We start from the raw sequence: 17,021 nt of genomic DNA on the forward strand, positions 1-17,021 counted from the left end.
AGATCAAGCACTGCTACCCAAGAAACTCAATAACGTTCAAAGTGCTCTTCTCTAACAGTCTTTCTGAAGCCGGGTAATCACAAAGCAAACTTCGGCGGCTAATTTCAGCCTCCAATCAAATCAGAATCATCTCGCCCCCGAACCATTACTATCCAAGCAAAGCCACCTTGATCGATGCTCCCCAAACGCGCAGCAGCGTTGGATATCTTCGGCGGGCATTTTGTACCACGAACAGTAGACTCTAGCCACCAATTCACCTGCCGACCGCCCTCACATGTATCCGAAGGCTGATCAATACAGTACCGATGCTTCAAAGACCGTTCTAATAGCAGCTATATCCCATTTTCCGCAGGAAGCAGTCCCTTAGATCTCCAGCACCGTCAGATCGAAACAGTTCCTTTGCTCCCTCCTGGAAGCAGCTTTCAATGGGATGACTAAACAAGCACTTGAAGTGCTATAGAAGTACTAGCATGTCTTGCAAAACATAGACATCTTCTTTGTGATTAAATAGCCGCTTATACCTTCAGGGCGGGTAACAGACAAGATCGGCCCGACGCGCCTAGGCTCCTTCAATCCGCCATTTCAATGGGGTAAAAGTAGACGGCTATATAAACGCCATAGAATTCGGAAAGTCGAGGACAAGTACGTAAAGAAACCATCCGTTTCAAAGAAAGCGAGTGGTCAGGATCTTTCAAGGTTCAATTCTAATTGAGCGTGTTTTGAATCAACCAAAGAATTAACATTCATTCCATTTAGCATGCTGAGATCTACTTTTAGCAGGACACCTGCATTGCGTCGTCTATTCTCTCGCGAGGCCACTCCCAATGATAGAACAATTAAGAACTTGAGTTTGCCGGAAAGTACTAAGGTGATTATTCAAGGATTCACCGGGAAACAGGCTACTTTCCATGCCAAAATTTCTCAAGAATACGGCACAAACATTGTTGGTGGTACCAATCCTAAGAAGGCTGGACAAATGCATTTGGGCCAGCCGGTTTTCGCTAGTGTGAAGGATGCCATGAAAGAGACTGGGGCTACTGCTTCTGGGATTTTTGTTCCACCACCAATTGCGGCAGCGGCGATTAAGGAAGCCATTGAGGCGGAGATCCCATTGGCAGTTTGTATCACTGAGGGTATTCCACAGCACGACATGCTATACGTTGCTGAGATGTTGAAATCGCAGGATAAAACAAGGCTGGTGGGCCCTAATTGCCCGGGTATCATCAATCCCGGAAGCAAGGTAAGGATTGGCATTCAGCCGCCAAAGATCTTCAAGCCAGGTAAAATCGGTATCATCTCGAAATCGGGAACCTTGACCTACGAAGCGGTTCAGCAGACCACATTGGCTGGGTTGGGTCAAACGCTGGTTATCGGAATGGGAGGTGATGCTTTCCCTGGCACAGATTTTATCGATTCCTTGAAATTGTTCATGGATGACCCTGCCACTGAAGGTATCATCATGCTAGGTGAAATTGGTGGCCAAGCTGAGATTGAGGCAGCTGAGTTCCTGAAGGAGTACAACTTCTCGAAGCCAAACCCATTACCTGTCGCCTCTTTCATTGCCGGTAACGTTGCTGGTCAAATGAAGGGTGTTAGAATGGGCCATTCCGGTGCTATTGTAGAAGGTTCTGGTACCGATGCCGACTCTAAGAAGAAGGCTTTGAGAGAGGCTGGCGTTGTCGTTGTCGAATCCCCTGGCCATTTGGGTAAGGCGCTTCTAGATGAATTCGCAAGATTGAAATAATTGTAATTAGTGCTCAACGCAGCTGCGCTTCATATTCCGATATCGCATACCTTTTTGAAACGTTGTGGTTTCACTCAGGCTGTCTTTGGAGTTTTGCATAGCAATAACTAGATAGATAGTAGAATTAATTCATCACGTCTTGTACATTTTTATTCATCGAAAGTGAGATCAACTACGCCTGAATGACAGTCACGTAGGCATATCATCGGGCTGTGACTGAACTTGCCTATTTATGTGTCGGATGGGATCATCCGAATCATATTACAGTCAGTACCAAGCAAATGAGTTTGATACAAGGGCAAAAATTGACACCATGGGATGTGCTGCCAGGTATTAAGGCTGAAATAAAGTTCCCAGAAATTATATAAATGGCGATTCTGCATCTGGCCTGGCCGTTTGATACAAGCCCGAGTAGCGTCAAAACTCACCGGGACAATGACCAAATGCGTTTCTTCAGTACCACAAACTCACCAATAACCTGTTTCGGCCCTCAGAATAAATCTTGGCTGCTCATCGATATTACTGGCGGATTAGCAATACTACAAGTCTATAAAAGATGTTATGGGCAATCCATAAGAAGTATATGTTCCCATGATTCAACATGGCAAGATTTGCTTTAGCTCGAACGTAGTTCAGTCGAATAAATCGCTGACAAGCGAAAGAAACTCAGTAATAACGGTTGGAAAGAATTCGGCATTATGATAATATTGATAAAAGACCTCATAGTGTTACAATTCTATCATACATTTATCAGCTTCCATATGCGGTATCGCTCTGCAGGATTCAATTGTGTTAATAATTCTGATGGTTATCAATAGGCAACACAACACCCAGCTTTTGGTAAATGATTTAGCAACTGATGCGTGCCCTTTTCATGCTAAGTGTATGTTGTAAGAATAACGAAGTCCATCAGATAAGTTTTACGGCTTCAACATGCGCCAGTGGAACGGGTGGCTCTTTATCAGGGAAGACGCATAATCCCAATCATTGCCCTAACATATCCTTCGGAGAGCATTACCAGGGGCTGCTTGATGCTAAAATTAAAATACCATTAGACCATTATTCGTGTGAAGCTCGGTTGGTCGACTGTGAATATTGGAAATCTAGGTTTTATCGTGTAGCTATAAGGTCAACATTCCTATTTGCTAACAATGTTGTGGACAGAGACTGATGATCACTAACAAACATGTAGAACCGCAAATTAACTGCTCGATCTGGTTACTATTAGGGTATGTGCTCTTCAACAGTTCGTCTAGTTTCATCTACCAATTTGGCTGGCATCGTATCGTAAATCAGAAGGCATTATGGGAACTCACGATGACCTATGATAATCTATGTTGAGCAGCTGTGATGATCTAACTTCCTTGTTTAGACTGTGACGGTACGCCTTGAACTTTTCAGCGAAAAGAATAGGTGCCCAGGGCATATATCGCTATACCAACGTGAGTGGTCTGTCATCGATTTTAATCCATTGGTGGCGGCTAGAAATTCAAATAAAACGTATAAAAGGGCGAAATGAGTATAGTAGATTCAACTATAAATATGTTGGATTAGATTCTCCTCCTAAGAACACTTGTAGCGCAAGTAGTTCAGTGGTTAGAATCCATGCTTCCCAAGCATGGGGCCCGGGTTCGATTCCCGGCTTGCGCATCTTTTTTAACTTCCGAAATAAAGATGCCTGCCAAGTGCGTAGCTTCAGACCGAACTGGAATAGCTTCTAATCGCCTGCTGTATCGTTATCATATGTACTCTGCTAGTCTATCAATATAAACCTCAACGTTCATGACAATACCGTCTTTTACATTGATGTAACATTTGTCGATGCCAGCAAATCTGTTACTGCTACTGAGTTTGCCACTGGCCACACTGGTTTCCCAGAGTCCTACGTCCCATTTCAGGCCCGCGGTCTCATAAATCTCGGTGGGTCCGTTCAATGGCAATAACCCACAGTTCCCGATACACTTTTCTCTAAAGTCCGCTGTATACTCGAGTAGAACACCACCAGAGGGAACAAAAAAGATCAAATCGGTGGCACTCAGATAGCTTAGCCTAAATTGGCTCGCTGAAGATGACAGCTTATAAAGCTGCGTGATGGAGTGCATCGTCTGATCAAAGCGACCGTCAATGGCGCCTATAGCCAGCAGGCTGATTTTCTCCGATTCACGGTGACCACTTGAACCCAGGATACGATAGTACCAATCGTGTATCCCAGAATTTATCTCAATTGAATGGTTCTCTTGCTTTGACTGTGATATTTGCGATACGAAGCTTGCATCGTTGAAGTGAATCGAAATCAGATGCAAAGCCTTGGTGAAATCGGTCGAAAACTGGCTTCTCTGTTTAATCAATATAACCCCTGCATTTCTGTAATATTGCTCAACTTCTGGCTTAAGAGAATCAAAATCACCGATAATATAATCAGGCAAGTAATATGCTCTAGCTGGTTCATTACCATCGAAAAAGTCGTACAGGCGATTTGCACCTCCATCGGCGCATACCTTCAGCTTGAAAAGTCCCCATAACTTCAAAAAAACTGACGGTATGTTGATCTTTTGGTTCAAAATCAGCAGAACAGATCTGGTCCTGCTTGCAGGCTTGATGCAGCCCTTCAAGTCAAGCCTGTGAGAATACTTTGATGGGTCAATTGCGACGGGAATTCTCTCTTCGTTCTCCTTACACCATTCTGACATGTGGGATAGACCTGCCTTGTTAGCTGTTAAAGATTGTGTGTCTACACTATCTTTCCAGTAAGTTGTAGTAATTCTTCACTGTATGTATGTTTTCAAGACCATTAGACATTAGACCTCGAGATAGCCTTAGAAAACAGGAAGCATAGAACTAGCCCCAGAAGAGAGCCTGAAAGAAGCGTTGGGATCACGAATAAGATAGATTGAGGATGGACAAGCACAAGTATCGTGTAGAGATCCAGCAGATGATGTTTGTCTTTGGAGAGACGAACGATCCGCCGGTTGAGACTACGTCGTTGATTGAGGATATTGTTCGAGGACAGGTGATGGAAATTCTGCTTCAGGCTACCAAGACCGCTCAGGCACGCAACAGCAAGACGATCTTGCCGGAAGATGTGATTTTCTTAATCCGGCACGATAAGGCCAAGGTTAATCGTTTGAGAACTTATCTGCTATGGAAGGACCTGCGAAAAAACGCCAAGGACCAGGACGCTGTTGCTGCAGGATCTAGCTCGGGTGGACCGGGAGATGAGGAAGAAAAGAAGGGTGCGGCAGAAAAGGATGACAAGGACGGTGGAAATGTGATGAAAGTGAGGAAATCGCAGATCAAGCTGCCATGGGATCTTCAATTCATGTTCAATGAACAGCCGTTGGAAAATAACGATGATGATGAGGAACTTGATGAAGATGAAAGAGAGGCAAATCTAGCGACTTTGAAGAAACTGAAGATGGCCGATGATCGTACAAAGAACATGACCAAAGAAGAGTATGTACATTGGTCGGATTGTCGTCAAGCCAGTTTCACATTCAGGAAGGCAAAAAGATTCAAGGACTGGTCAGGTATTTCGCAGCTGACCGATAGTAAGCCGCACGACGATGTTATTGATATACTTGGGTTTCTGACGTTCGAAATCGTGTCTTCCTTGACAGAGGCTGCGCTCAAGATCAAGAAACATGAGCAAAGGCTGCAATTACAGAAGGATGAACTACAACAAAATGGCTCGGATTTCAATTTCGAAGTCACAAAAATGCACCGAAAGAAAAGGCTTTTCGATGGCCCTGACAACGTTGTAAATCCTTTAAAGAGGAAACATGTGGAAGAGGCGTGGCGCACACTCCAGACTATCGATATGAAACATAGGGCTTTGACAAACTTCAGAGGTGGCAGGTTCAGTTCTCGACCGATCATTATGTAAAAAGTTGATTGAATATGCAGGTTTATGTAGTGCAAATAAGGAATGCCGGTTGAAAAAGACTAAATGTTTTTTTATCGCCAACTGTCTATAACAGGCTTCGGGTCAGCTTGAAACCATATTGGCTTGAGCAATCGCTCACGAGTCAAGCGCCATGCAACTTCATTATACTGTGCTTTCTCAACACCTTCGCACTGCTCAAGAAATAGCTTCCTGTTTTCTTGTTTTATTTGAAACTCTTTCTTGGCAATCTCGAGCACGTAGGGATTGATTTGCTCCTTGATACTTGTACTAGTATTGATTTCGAAATCAAAAACTACAGACTCGTTGTGATCCTGTGAGGAGCAGGAACCGTCAAAACCTTCAAGTATTTCTTGAATCTTTCTAGAGTTTCTAGTCTTTCGGAACCTGACGCCCGCCAAGCCTTTTTTTTCAATTCTTGTGCTCAAATAACTGATGCTTGCTTTCTTCATCTTATCATAACGTGCTCTCTGGAGTTTGCTATACTTTGTGAGCTTGGCGAGTTCAGTATTTGGTAATATCTCCTTCAAATATTCTCCTATGTTTAGCTCGAATGGTAATTGAGCTTGATTAACATTATCAACCAGATGAAGTCTGTAGTCTACCATATAATCACTCTGGAGACGTTGCTGTTCGTCGGACATGTTTCCCACCATTGCTTGGGTGTGAGGTGTCATTAGAGTTTTGTCGGCATCATGCAAAATTGAAGATTTCCAGTAGGTTTTGCTCTCCAGCACATCTGTCCACGAGAGGAGTTCGGCACACTCTAAAGCCTCAGCTAAGTTCTGCTTTGGAGGCTTCGGTTGAGGAGATGCCTCTGGTACTTTGAGCTCGCCAGGGGGCGTACAACAAAACTCGAGGTCCATCAGACATTTCCTTATATCTTTTTTGCTACAGGTTACAAGCACCTGCAGAATGCTTTGATCAATTTCGACATCAAGTTTTCGACAGTACCGCTCCAAAAACTTGGTAACAGTTTGATGGGAAACTCGTTTGCAATGAAACAGGGAATTCTCGCTTACAGCCAGATGAACCAGGTTGCTGGGCACGAAGTTGAGGTCTCTGCAGAGCATGATAATAGGCCTTCGGGTCGTCAAAAGTACTTTTTCGATCGTTTGCCAAAAAAACTTGTCATGTTCCTTGAATAATACGTCAACGTCGTCTAGTAGAATGATTCCTTTAGATCCTTGACCTTTTACGTAATGTGTCGTCGAAAATTCCAGAAGACTCTCCAGGATATCTTTCTTCGACCTATTACTCGATGCATTTACTTCATATATTTGACCTCCGTGGTCTTTCATAAGTACCTCTATCAGAACGTTCTTGCCTATTCCATCACCGAACAAGATCATGAGTGGCACAAAGTCTTCTCTCAGCCTAGCGTCATCCATTTCATCATCCACAATGAAGGAATCTAAAGGATCATCTTCAATGCGCTGACGCTTGAGCATTTTGTTTCTAGTAGTCGGTTTCTTTAGTTTTATAAACGCTTGCGCGACCCATTCACTGACGTTCTCCTTTAATGAAGGTTCCAGCAGTACCTCTTTCAGCGATTTGGGTTTCAGAAGTTCTGGCCATAGAACACTGTACTTTCTTCTCGTTTTGACTATTTTAACCCTTCTGAACCTACTATTCAGACCGTCTCTAATTTTTAGAGTTTTGTATTCATCGAGAGTGAAAGGTATCGTCTGCGGCGCAACAGTTTCTCGAGCATTTAAACATATTTTGAGACCTTTGCGATCAATAATATCATCTGGTGGTTCAATCAGTTGTCGGCTCGGAAAGGGTGCTTGATTTATTGCCACGACCCGCTTACTCTTTCTGCTCTCGCTTCCGATGAAGCTGCTGGAGACGACAGATGAATTTAACTTGACTTGCTTTTCTGTAGAGGGCTTAAAAGAATTGAAAAGGTCTTTCAATGCTGTTTTCTTGAAATTCGAGGGAGCAGTAACTCGACTAACCGTTGTCAGCAACTCCTCAGCTCCTTCGTTTTCGAGATTTTGCTCGTCGTTGAAGTCATCATCAAGCGATATAACCTCAGCTTTCTCAACGCTGCCTTTCACTGGTTGTGGATCAGCTTTCCGGAGACGACTGTTCATAAGGAAGCTTTGAACCGACCCACCTGACTTTTCCTGAGATGCTATTTCACTAGTAGCCAGAGATGGAGAAGAGTTCAGTCCCATCGACGTGTCTATTGATTCCATTGTTTCGTCTTCGTCACGCATCGACTCTCTTTTTTGATCCTCTATATACGCTATTGCTTCCTCATCGCTCGCTTCCTCTCCGCTCTTCCTTGCCCCACCATAGCCATTGAGCAATTCCGTTAAAGTGGTAGCTTTCTTCATCTCATTCAAGCATAATCGAGCAGCTCAAACCGCGAATGACAGTTATACCAGCAAATTTCCCAAATACTGACGCGTATTTGTACCAAGTAGTGTTGTTGTTCGCGTCTTCCTGAACACGCGATGACATACTGTGATAATTCTTCCTATACTATACAAAATATTATACTCTAAGTTAAATCCCAACTTCAATAGCGCTCCTTCAGTCTTGAAGCAACAGTACGTAGGTTACCGTAAACCTTCCCTGGAGGAGAACCCAGGATCAGGCTCACGACTGCTTCCCGTGCCATCCTGATGTGCGTGAAACCACCAAGGATGTGGATCTTAGCGTCAGCCAGCACGATTCTGGTTCTTGTGGCATTCTCGATGGCAAACTTTGTCTTACCGTCCTTGCCCGCAATACGACCAATGGCCCTTGAAAGATGGTCCCCATTCAGGGTCTTTACGTCCTTGATCTCAAAGGTTTCAATGTACAAATCGTCCAATCTAAGCAGCGCAATAGAATCGTCGAGGTCGAACCCCAGGGTAAAGGCCTTGATGAAGTCCGCACCCTTCTGCAGAGCTCCTGGATCTGTTGTATGTTTAGGGTTTGTTCTCAACTCCACTGACTTTGTCTTCAAGTTCATTCTAACCTGCAGCTTTAAATGTTCGACGAGAGGAGGATATATCTTAGTCCAGTTATTCCTCAATGGGGTCATTCTGTGAGGTGGGACTGCAACTTTACGACTCTCCAGCTTAACCTTAGCGTTCTTGGCTAGGTTTGCAGAACCAAACCGCGGTTTCCCTTGTTCATCCAGTACGACTGCTTTTGACTCGCGGATTTGCTGTTCCTTATCTTGCTCTGTGGTCGATTCATCCGCGACAGCCTCCTCTTCCTGTCCAACCATCACATCATCATCGTCCTCATCGATTTCCCGAGTGTTGTCCACTCCTATGATCCTGCTAGCACCGTCACCACCAGCATTCTCGCTCACGGTATCTTTCTTCTTCAAAGCTGTTGGTGCCACCATATCTGTACAAGCCTCTGATCGACTCTTGAAAGCCAGCTACTAATAGACAAGAACAGATCTGCCAACTCGATAACAGAATTGTTATCTTTTCGATGAGATGAGATGAGCAGTGAAAAATTTGACCACTGTATAAGTATAAGATTGCTTACTTGAAGAAGCAAAAAACGTGATTATTTTAGCTTGCTTTGAAGCGGCAATTGATCGCCTTGGCTCATAATCTACAATGTGGTGGCTGGAAGATTGCGGTTTTTGGCTCTGGGCTTCGAAGCTTCTACGTACGGTCAAGACTTGGCTCGTAACTTTCCGACATAAAGTATCTTATTATGACCAAGATGCTTCAGTGGCGGAACATCGCATGGCACCATTGTGGTACAAATGAGCTGGAATAAGTCTCTTATGGTGCCATCTCGATGTTCTCTGCCTGTGCATCGTTTAAGCAGGGCTTTTCTTGGCAGGAATATCTTGACAAACTTTGCTCATCGGAGCTTGCTAACAAGTACAGATGCCTGCACAAAAGAAAATATCAGCCAGGTAAAGTGTTTCAATAGCCGTTCAGTAGGCTTTCCGGTTCGGCAGGCTTGTGGCTTTGAAATGAAGCGATTCTTGAGTCGATTGGTGCTACGAAGTCGGCTGTCTACTCTCTGTGCTCAAAGTATCCGGAGAAGTGAATCTGCTGGAATCGTAGTGAATCGATCCTTCCATTGTGGAAAAGTGTTTTTGAATCAGTCCAATCAACAGAATGGGAATCATGAAGATTTTTTGTCCAAAAATACTGATTATTTGCACATTCAGAATATCTTACTGCAGAAGAATCAAGAAAGGATGAATAAAAAACGGATGCTCTCGGAGGCGACCAATTTCTATGAAAGATTTAAAGTCAACACCAAATGGCTCCTAATTCGCAATAATCGGCCCTTTTCAGCTAATGAAATTAGTACGATGTTTTCGTGGCTTCTTATTTCGCAGATAGCGTGGATTATCCTCGGTACTACTACATTCGTATCTATCCTTTTACTTATCTTCAACACTGTATTCGCTAAGGAGATGGTGGGCAGATGTATTGGGAAATTGCTTAATGCGTTTCTGGATGATATCGATATTAAATTCCAGGACGCTTTGGTTCCCAAGTGGAAAAACGGCTGTATCAGGTTCAACAAAGTGGAATTAAGAACTGTCGGCAAAGATCAAGACGTGGTAGAAGGTGCAGGATGCAGGGAGGGATCCAATCTAGAGTTCCAATTGAAGTTCCATCAAATAGAGTTGACACTTTCGTTAAAGAAATGGCTCTTTGGCCATGGTGCCATCAAAGATCTATCGCTCTACGGTATGAGAGGTGATGTAAACATAGACTATGCCTATGAACCGAATCCGCAGCGATTGTTTATCGATTGGTTCTCCAATAAAGATTATGAATTGGGGAAAGTGCAGCTAACGGACTCGTGCGTGAACGTTTACGATAAGCAGCTTGATATGAAGTATCGAGTGTCAATATACAATCTATCGATGCCTCAATTGAGATTTCGATGGATACTTCCTGATTTCTTCAACGCAGATGTTGCCACAGGGGCAATAAACCATGCGTTGTTCACGATCCACAAAAGACAGCATAAATTGGTTTACTTGAATGATATGGAGAAGGATCTCTCTCCGTGGAAGAGAATAAGCAGGCTGAGGTTAGATGCTATCAATGTCAAAGATTTGGGTCTCAATAAGAGCAATACATTTAACTGGTTTGAAGATGGGGAATTAGAGATTACAGCCGATGTTATGCTGCCGCATGAAGATAGCGAGCCACAGCATGATGCAGATAAGAAGAAGTATATGGTGTTTGATCTCAGGTTCAAGTTCAAGAATGCTAGAGCACGTTTCCCCGATGAAGCGCCGAGATTATCATCAGGTGAAGAGATTATCTCACTCGAAGAGTTGAAGCCTTTAATCTCATACATTAATACACAAAATAGCTATTGTCGCTCAATGGCTAGCATAGAAAACACGAATTCAGTGTGGAATTCGTCCAACGTATCAATCAGCAAGACGAGGTCTTATCCAAACGTGACGGTGATACCGTCTGCAGCGCAATGGGCTCATAGTGAGGATGAAGTTGGACCGAAGGGCCAAGAGATCATAAGATTCCATGACCAGCCCCAACACAACGGTAATGAGCTGGTCTTGCGTTGTCGGATAGTCAAAAACATTCAGGAGCTCAAGGACAAGGTGATGTTTCAGGAGACGGGGATATACGATACCTTAAGTATGGAGCTATATGTTGACTTGATTAGAATGGTTGAAGAATGGGAGTATAACAAGAAAAACGACTGGATGAAGCTATGGGGCACCACAGTAGCGTCCCAACTCCTCCTCTTCGGTTTAGGTGCTATGGTCTGATCGAGCTGTAAATAATTGTCTCACCTGTATATAGTTTACTAGCATAACGAAATTAACGACTACAATCGATTTTGGCTCTGATAGCCCTAAATGCGGGCCTACAAGTAGGAAAATTAGCATACGATTGAATAATGCCTACGTGGTTTGGTTCATTCATCAATGGCGTTCTGAGTTATTTCTATAACGATATTACGATCTACCGGATTCCCCGCTGCTGCCGCAGTAAACACTATCACATTCAACTCTTTCTTCCCGTTGGATTGACGCTTTAAGGCTGAAGGATATCATTATCTTTTAACCTTCAGTTTTGGTAGAATCCACTCGCTCTCCGGTTTTTCGATTGATTCTTACTAGTGGCATGAATGAGCTTTCAGAGATTTTACCCATTGCTTGGCTCGCTTCAGCTCCCTTAGCTCCAATTCCCGAATAAAGAGGTCTACCTTGTTCGTGTGGAAGTTTACTATAGTTCTTTTCTTGCAAATCAGAGTTTTCCCTGGTACCGTCCCATCCCATGCCTCGCAGTAATGCTTCACCAAACTCCTCGACTGGCACTTCTTCATATTCATCTTCATTTGTGACTTCAGGAAGCTCCTCAAGCCATCGTAGGTTCGAGCTTTGCAATGGCTTCCTGGTAGTACTGCTTTGCGCTGGTAAACCCTGTCCACGATTGGTTTCGTTGTATGTCAGGCCATACTTGACCTGATTCTCTTCCGGACCAGCCGGTATTTCCCATAACGAAGATCGTAGTATCCCTGGCTTGATAATTAACTCTTTTGGCTTTTCCTCTGTATATCTCTCGACATGAGTTAAGCTTATTTTACTTCTGGTTGCGTTCTTCTGGTCTCCACCAAAGACGCTCTGCTTCTTTTGGCTGCCACCTTTCTTCGTCGGCTTGGAACCCTTCTTGGGTTTCTTGGCAATCTTTAGGGAGAAGCCACTGCTCATGCTACAGCTGTTTATCAATGACTCTGCTGATGAGACTTTCCAAGGTATCGCTTCCGGCTTAAAGATCACTGTTAGTAGCTGTGTGTTGAAAAGAAGCTATGTGAGGATATCATACTGAAAGCCATCAGATCGCTATTGACAATGATACAAAGATGGCAGAGGCCAGCCTTTCGAGTTGGGGAAACTCTCCTTTATCAGAGGTGGGGATTGGTGGTGAATTTACGCCATGCCTCTGGAGGTCCACTTCATCAAAAGAAGGCCCTACCAGAGGCCAAGAAGAGTAAAGTGACAGGAAATCTATGGGAACCCCTGGGTACTCATTGGAAGAAAGTCAAGGGTCAATTGAAGGATACTCGCTCGATTCTGAGCCGTCATGTATCACAATTCTCCTACCACGTAGCCAAAGCCAGGATGTCCATAATGGAAGCTAACAAGAAGCTAGCAGAGCAAGAGCAAGAGGGAGCTGACCAGAGACTCACCTATGACAGGGACATGGAAACGAGCGAAACGATCAGGGATCTGCCTTCTCAACGAGAGCTCCATCGCCGAAGATGGTCACGAAAGCTGGAGTTCTATTTTGATTCATTGCAAGAAACGATCTTTACAGCTACCAGGGCCCTGAACGACGTTACCGGATACTCTAGCATAGAGAGACTGCGAAAGAGCATTGAGATAATGGAAAATAACATGGAAGACTGTCGAGAGACCTTGAGAAATCTCAAAGATAAATATGCCACTGCGATTGAGGAAAGGAAACAGTCACAGAAACAGCTGAACGAACTGCTACAAAGGAAAAGCACCTGGTCACCGGCTGATCTTGAAAGATTCACTCAAATCTACAAGGACGATGCGCTGAACCAGAAACGAGAGCAAGCCTTGAAACTGGAAGTTAGCGCTAAGGAAACGCAGCAGGAAAAGCTGAGCGATGACCTTTATCGGGCAATCTTGACTCGTTATCACGAAGAGCAGATTTGGTCGGATAAAATCAGACGGACTTCCACCTGGGGCACCTTCATCCTGATGGGAGTTAACATTATTCTTTTCCTAGTGTTTCAATTGCTTCTTGAACCGTGGAAACGCAGAAGACTAACGAGATCCTTCGAAGATAAGGTTAAGAATGCACTGGATGACTACGCTGCGCGGCAGGACATGAAGCTAGAGCAATTGAGGGCGAACATAGCCCAGCCAGCGGCCATCTCGACTATTCTCGATGAACAGATTGATCGAGCTCAAGCAGATGATGCCTCCACCGAGGAACTCACGGCAACGGCGAGCTCATCTGAACCAGCACAAGAGGTTACCGCAGCTTACAATTTAGAAGATGAGATATCAGAACGCAGATCGCTAGTACGAAGACTTCGAATGTGGATTCAAGATTTGCTTTACAAATTTTGTCCCCCGGCGATTTCGCATGTTCACTCCAAGACGATACTAAGCAATCTAGAGCTATATGTTTACTCGACGCTGCTGATCCTCCTGGGGGCACTATCAGCTAGGTTCATGCCCTGACGATTCCTGTTAATAGCGGATAAAGTATATACTATGAGTTAAGCTCGTTGTGAAAGGTTTGTCGTATAGAGTGATATAGACTAACAACCCATTACTCGCGGTGGCAAAACCTTCAAGGCTACTAGAACCCATGAGGATTGAAGTTTTAGTTGACTAGAGGAAGGCTTTTGAATCTGTGGTTATTGCCAGCAGTTGATTAGAGGCCAATGGAAGAATTAGGAGTGGTCAATCCGGTGGAAACAGCGGTTGCGGAAAGAAATACAGTGAAATCTTATGGCGCCCTGTTGTCACAATTGAACAATAATGGGACAAATATCAGTTCCAGCGGTAATACAGATGTGTATCTAACACTGAAGAAGCTGGAAAAGGAACTTGAGCTATTGATCTTGCAGGGAGAATACATAAAAGACGAACAACGCCATTTGAAGCGTGAGCTTTTAAGGGCTCAGGAAGAAGTTAAGAGAATTCAATCCGTTCCTTTGGTAATTGGGCAGTTTCTGGAGCCAATTGATGAAAACACAGGTATTGTGTCAAGTACCACCGGCATGAGTTACGTTGTGAGAATTTTGTCCACATTAGATCGTGAACTTTTGAAGCCTTCGATGTCGGTGGCACTACATCGCCATTCCAATGCACTGGTAGATATCCTGCCACCAGACTCGGATTCTAGTATATCGATTATGAGTGAGAATGAGAAACCAGATGTCACATACGCGGACGTTGGTGGGCTAGATATGCAGAAGCAAGAAATAAGGGAGGCTGTTGAACTGCCCTTGACACAGGCTGATTTATATCAGCAAATTGGTATAGATCCTCCAAGAGGTGTGTTACTGTATGGCCCTCCAGGTACGGGTAAAACAATGCTTGTCAAAGCAGTAGCCAATAGTACAAACGCATCCTTCATCAGAGTTAATGGCTCCGAGTTCGTTCACAAATATCTGGGAGAAGGTCCACGTATGGTGCGTGATGTCTTCAGGCTAGCAAGGGAAAACGCGCCCTCTATTATATTCATTGACGAAGTGGATTCTATCGCTACCAAACGTTTCGATGCTCAGACAGGTTCAGATCGTGAAGTGCAGCGTATTTTAATCGAGCTTCTGACGCAGATGGATGGTTTCGATCAGTCCACCAATGTGAAAGTGATCATGGCAACCAATAGGGCGGACACACTGGATCCTGCGCTACTAAGACCCGGTAGACTGGATAGGAAAATAGAGTTTCCATCGCTTCGTGATAGACGTGAGCGTCGTTTGATCTTCGGTACAATTGCAGCTAAGATGTCCTTGGCCCCGGAGACTGATTTAGATTCCCTGATTATACGTAACGACTCCCTTTCAGGTGCTACGATTGCGGCTATCATGCAAGAGGCTGGTTTGCGTGCTGTTAGGAAAAACAGATACGTCATTTTGCAGAGCGACTTGGAAGAGGCTTATGCTGCGCAAGTCAAGACCGATAATGACGTTGACAAATTTGATTTCTACAAATAGTCGTCTTTGAGTCGTTACTGTGTAGTACATAGGGACATAGTGGAAGCATGCATAAAGAATGAAATAAATCGCCTCAGCATTTTATCTGGAAAGCTCTACACTATAAACCGAGATCCCAGGCTGAAAAGTTGATAAATCGCTAATGTCCAGATGATCTAAATCCAAATGACCGGATATTCGATCTGATGGGGTCAGCGTCAGCGAGCCGCTGCGCTGCAGGCTATCTAAGCGTCCCGCTAAAGAGTCAGGTGCTATAAGCTTCACATTCGCCCCGTTCTCGAGGAAGCTATGCAAAGTGGAGTTCAAAAGCCCGTCGGCACAACCTTTGAGATCGATGACATGATTGCTAATTGCTTCAAAGGGAATCTGATCAACAGTTTCTATTCCTTGCTCCAACATAGTTGTGGAGACGACAAGTTCCTTATTCATGTACATCCAGGTCGGAGGAGAGTATGTTTTCCACCATACATGCACGCCAACCGCCTTTTGCTCTTGGAACCTGCCTAACACTTTTAAGACGCCGCCCTGATGGTACACTCCATAAATCGTGCCGAGTATTACGTTGAAGACGAGCCACAGCTTTATTATGAAAGCAGAATTGATTGATGCGATGGAAGCATTTGGGTTCAAACAAGCAAAGAGCAGAGGCCCCAGAGGCAGAAGGAATCGCAGCTCCTGATGTCTAAAAATCGAGAGAAATAGCATACCAGAGGCGATCGCTGATATGACCAAACCTCTGCTGCTATTTTTGAAGTTGTGTCGCCTCGGATTGGTAAGAAGAATAGCCGGACCAAGCATTTGCGGTAGATTGACCAAAATATGGTGATATCTGGGATGCAAACCGTGTTTTTCAAGATTGGCCTCATCGAAGTTGTACAACAAGTTCCTTAGCGGCGCGACGGTAAGCCCATTACTTTGATACATTCTCGTGTCTATGAGAATAAAGACCAGGCTACTAACCGTTGAGGACACGAGCAGCAAGGCCAGAGGTCCTTGATGAGTTCTGAAGAAGCGCCAAAAAACAACCAACGAAGGGAAAAGGATAAACGCCGGAAACGTGATTCTATTGAAGCACCCCAAAGAGATAAGAAACCCCAGGAGGCAGGAGATCTTGTAGGCCTGTGTCTTGTGATCTCTCACATGAGGTAACAATTCATTGTACAGCGCCAGAACTATAAGCAGGACGATCGTTTCGAATGAATTGGAGAAAGAGTGGCTCTGGAAGCAGCCACTAATATAAGACGTTGCAATGAAAAAGTTACACCATTTCGCACTGAATGCACCATAGAGCCTTTTCATAACGTATCGACTTGTGGCAATGAAGGTCAAGTAGTTTTGAATTCGGACTAGCCTCAAGATCACCAGGGGATTATCGACCTTAGTGGCCTTGAATACGCAAAACAAGGGTCCATAGTTAAGAAGCAAGGGCACAAAACTTCTTGCGGCTGTCTCAGACTGGAATTCCCACGGTATTGCGCCATTGATGCCAAAAAAACGCCAAGCGAGCACTTCTAAGCTTTGAAAATGTTCATCAGGATGGATGTACGAAAGCTGTACCGAGAGGAATAAACCTATAGCCAAACCAAGGACCTCCAATCTTCTCAAGTTCATTAAGGTGTCCAGTCGTTGATCGAGAAGACTTAATGATTACTGGTATTATGGTCTTTATCAGCGTATTATGATCATTCTAAACGATGT

The 17,021-nt window shown here is 44.2% G+C and overlaps 10 protein-coding genes and 1 non-coding gene across 11 annotated transcripts; 6 read left to right on the forward strand and 5 right to left on the reverse strand.

Annotated features, from left to right (window-relative positions):
* Positions 1 to 757: 757 nt before the first annotated feature.
* LSC1 (succinate--CoA ligase (GDP-forming) subunit alpha) lies at positions 758 to 1,744 on the forward strand (the record flags this gene model as incomplete). Its single annotated transcript, XM_037281461.1, has 1 exon — positions 758 to 1,744. One exon carries the CDS (start codon positions 758 to 760, stop codon positions 1,742 to 1,744), a length of 987 nt encoding a protein of 328 aa, XP_037137356.1.
* A 1,578-nt stretch (positions 1,745 to 3,322) lies between these two features.
* On the forward strand, positions 3,323 to 3,394 carry HG536_0Atrna2G. The gene has a single exon. It is a non-coding gene; the product is annotated as a tRNA-Gly (tRNA).
* Positions 3,395 to 3,483: 89 nt separating this feature from the next.
* Positions 3,484 to 4,434, reverse strand: THI80 (thiamine diphosphokinase; the record flags this gene model as incomplete). The annotated part of the gene is made up of 1 exon (XM_037281462.1): positions 3,484 to 4,434. The coding sequence occupies one exon, from the start codon at positions 4,432 to 4,434 to the stop codon at positions 3,484 to 3,486; it is 951 nt and encodes a 316-aa protein (XP_037137357.1).
* Positions 4,435 to 4,640: 206 nt separating this feature from the next.
* SPT3 (transcriptional regulator SPT3) lies at positions 4,641 to 5,627 on the forward strand (the record flags this gene model as incomplete). The annotated part of the gene is made up of 1 exon (XM_037281463.1): positions 4,641 to 5,627. The coding sequence occupies one exon, from the start codon at positions 4,641 to 4,643 to the stop codon at positions 5,625 to 5,627; it is 987 nt and encodes a 328-aa protein (XP_037137358.1).
* Positions 5,628 to 5,698: 71 nt separating this feature from the next.
* On the reverse strand, positions 5,699 to 7,990 carry ELG1 (Elg1p; the record flags this gene model as incomplete). The annotated part of the gene is made up of 1 exon (XM_037281464.1): positions 5,699 to 7,990. The coding sequence occupies one exon, from the start codon at positions 7,988 to 7,990 to the stop codon at positions 5,699 to 5,701; it is 2,292 nt and encodes a 763-aa protein (XP_037137359.1).
* A 185-nt stretch (positions 7,991 to 8,175) lies between these two features.
* PNO1 (Pno1p) lies at positions 8,176 to 8,997 on the reverse strand (the record flags this gene model as incomplete). The annotated part of the gene is made up of 1 exon (XM_037281465.1): positions 8,176 to 8,997. One exon carries the CDS (start codon positions 8,995 to 8,997, stop codon positions 8,176 to 8,178), a length of 822 nt encoding a protein of 273 aa, XP_037137360.1.
* Positions 8,998 to 9,372: 375 nt separating this feature from the next.
* On the forward strand, positions 9,373 to 11,382 carry MDM32 (Mdm32p; the record flags this gene model as incomplete). The annotated part of the gene is made up of 1 exon (XM_037281466.1): positions 9,373 to 11,382. The coding sequence occupies one exon, from the start codon at positions 9,373 to 9,375 to the stop codon at positions 11,380 to 11,382; it is 2,010 nt and encodes a 669-aa protein (XP_037137361.1).
* Positions 11,383 to 11,676: 294 nt separating this feature from the next.
* On the reverse strand, positions 11,677 to 12,327 carry SPP2 (spliceosome ATPase-activating subunit SPP2; the record flags this gene model as incomplete). Its single annotated transcript, XM_037281467.1, has 1 exon — positions 11,677 to 12,327. The coding sequence occupies one exon, from the start codon at positions 12,325 to 12,327 to the stop codon at positions 11,677 to 11,679; it is 651 nt and encodes a 216-aa protein (XP_037137362.1).
* A 141-nt stretch (positions 12,328 to 12,468) lies between these two features.
* Positions 12,469 to 13,836, forward strand: SHE9 (She9p; the record flags this gene model as incomplete). Its single annotated transcript, XM_037281468.1, has 1 exon — positions 12,469 to 13,836. The coding sequence occupies one exon, from the start codon at positions 12,469 to 12,471 to the stop codon at positions 13,834 to 13,836; it is 1,368 nt and encodes a 455-aa protein (XP_037137363.1).
* Positions 13,837 to 14,042: 206 nt separating this feature from the next.
* On the forward strand, positions 14,043 to 15,323 carry RPT3 (proteasome regulatory particle base subunit RPT3; the record flags this gene model as incomplete). The annotated part of the gene is made up of 1 exon (XM_037281469.1): positions 14,043 to 15,323. One exon carries the CDS (start codon positions 14,043 to 14,045, stop codon positions 15,321 to 15,323), a length of 1,281 nt encoding a protein of 426 aa, XP_037137364.1.
* An 81-nt stretch (positions 15,324 to 15,404) lies between these two features.
* SMP3 (glycosylphosphatidylinositol-alpha 1,2 mannosyltransferase) lies at positions 15,405 to 16,934 on the reverse strand (the record flags this gene model as incomplete). Its single annotated transcript, XM_037281470.1, has 1 exon — positions 15,405 to 16,934. The coding sequence occupies one exon, from the start codon at positions 16,932 to 16,934 to the stop codon at positions 15,405 to 15,407; it is 1,530 nt and encodes a 509-aa protein (XP_037137365.1).
* Positions 16,935 to 17,021: the final 87 nt, after the last annotated feature.

This window comes from Torulaspora globosa, chromosome 1, assembly GCF_014133895.1.
Source record: "Torulaspora globosa chromosome 1, complete sequence".
Lineage (NCBI taxonomy): Eukaryota > Fungi > Ascomycota > Saccharomycetes > Saccharomycetales > Saccharomycetaceae > Torulaspora > Torulaspora globosa.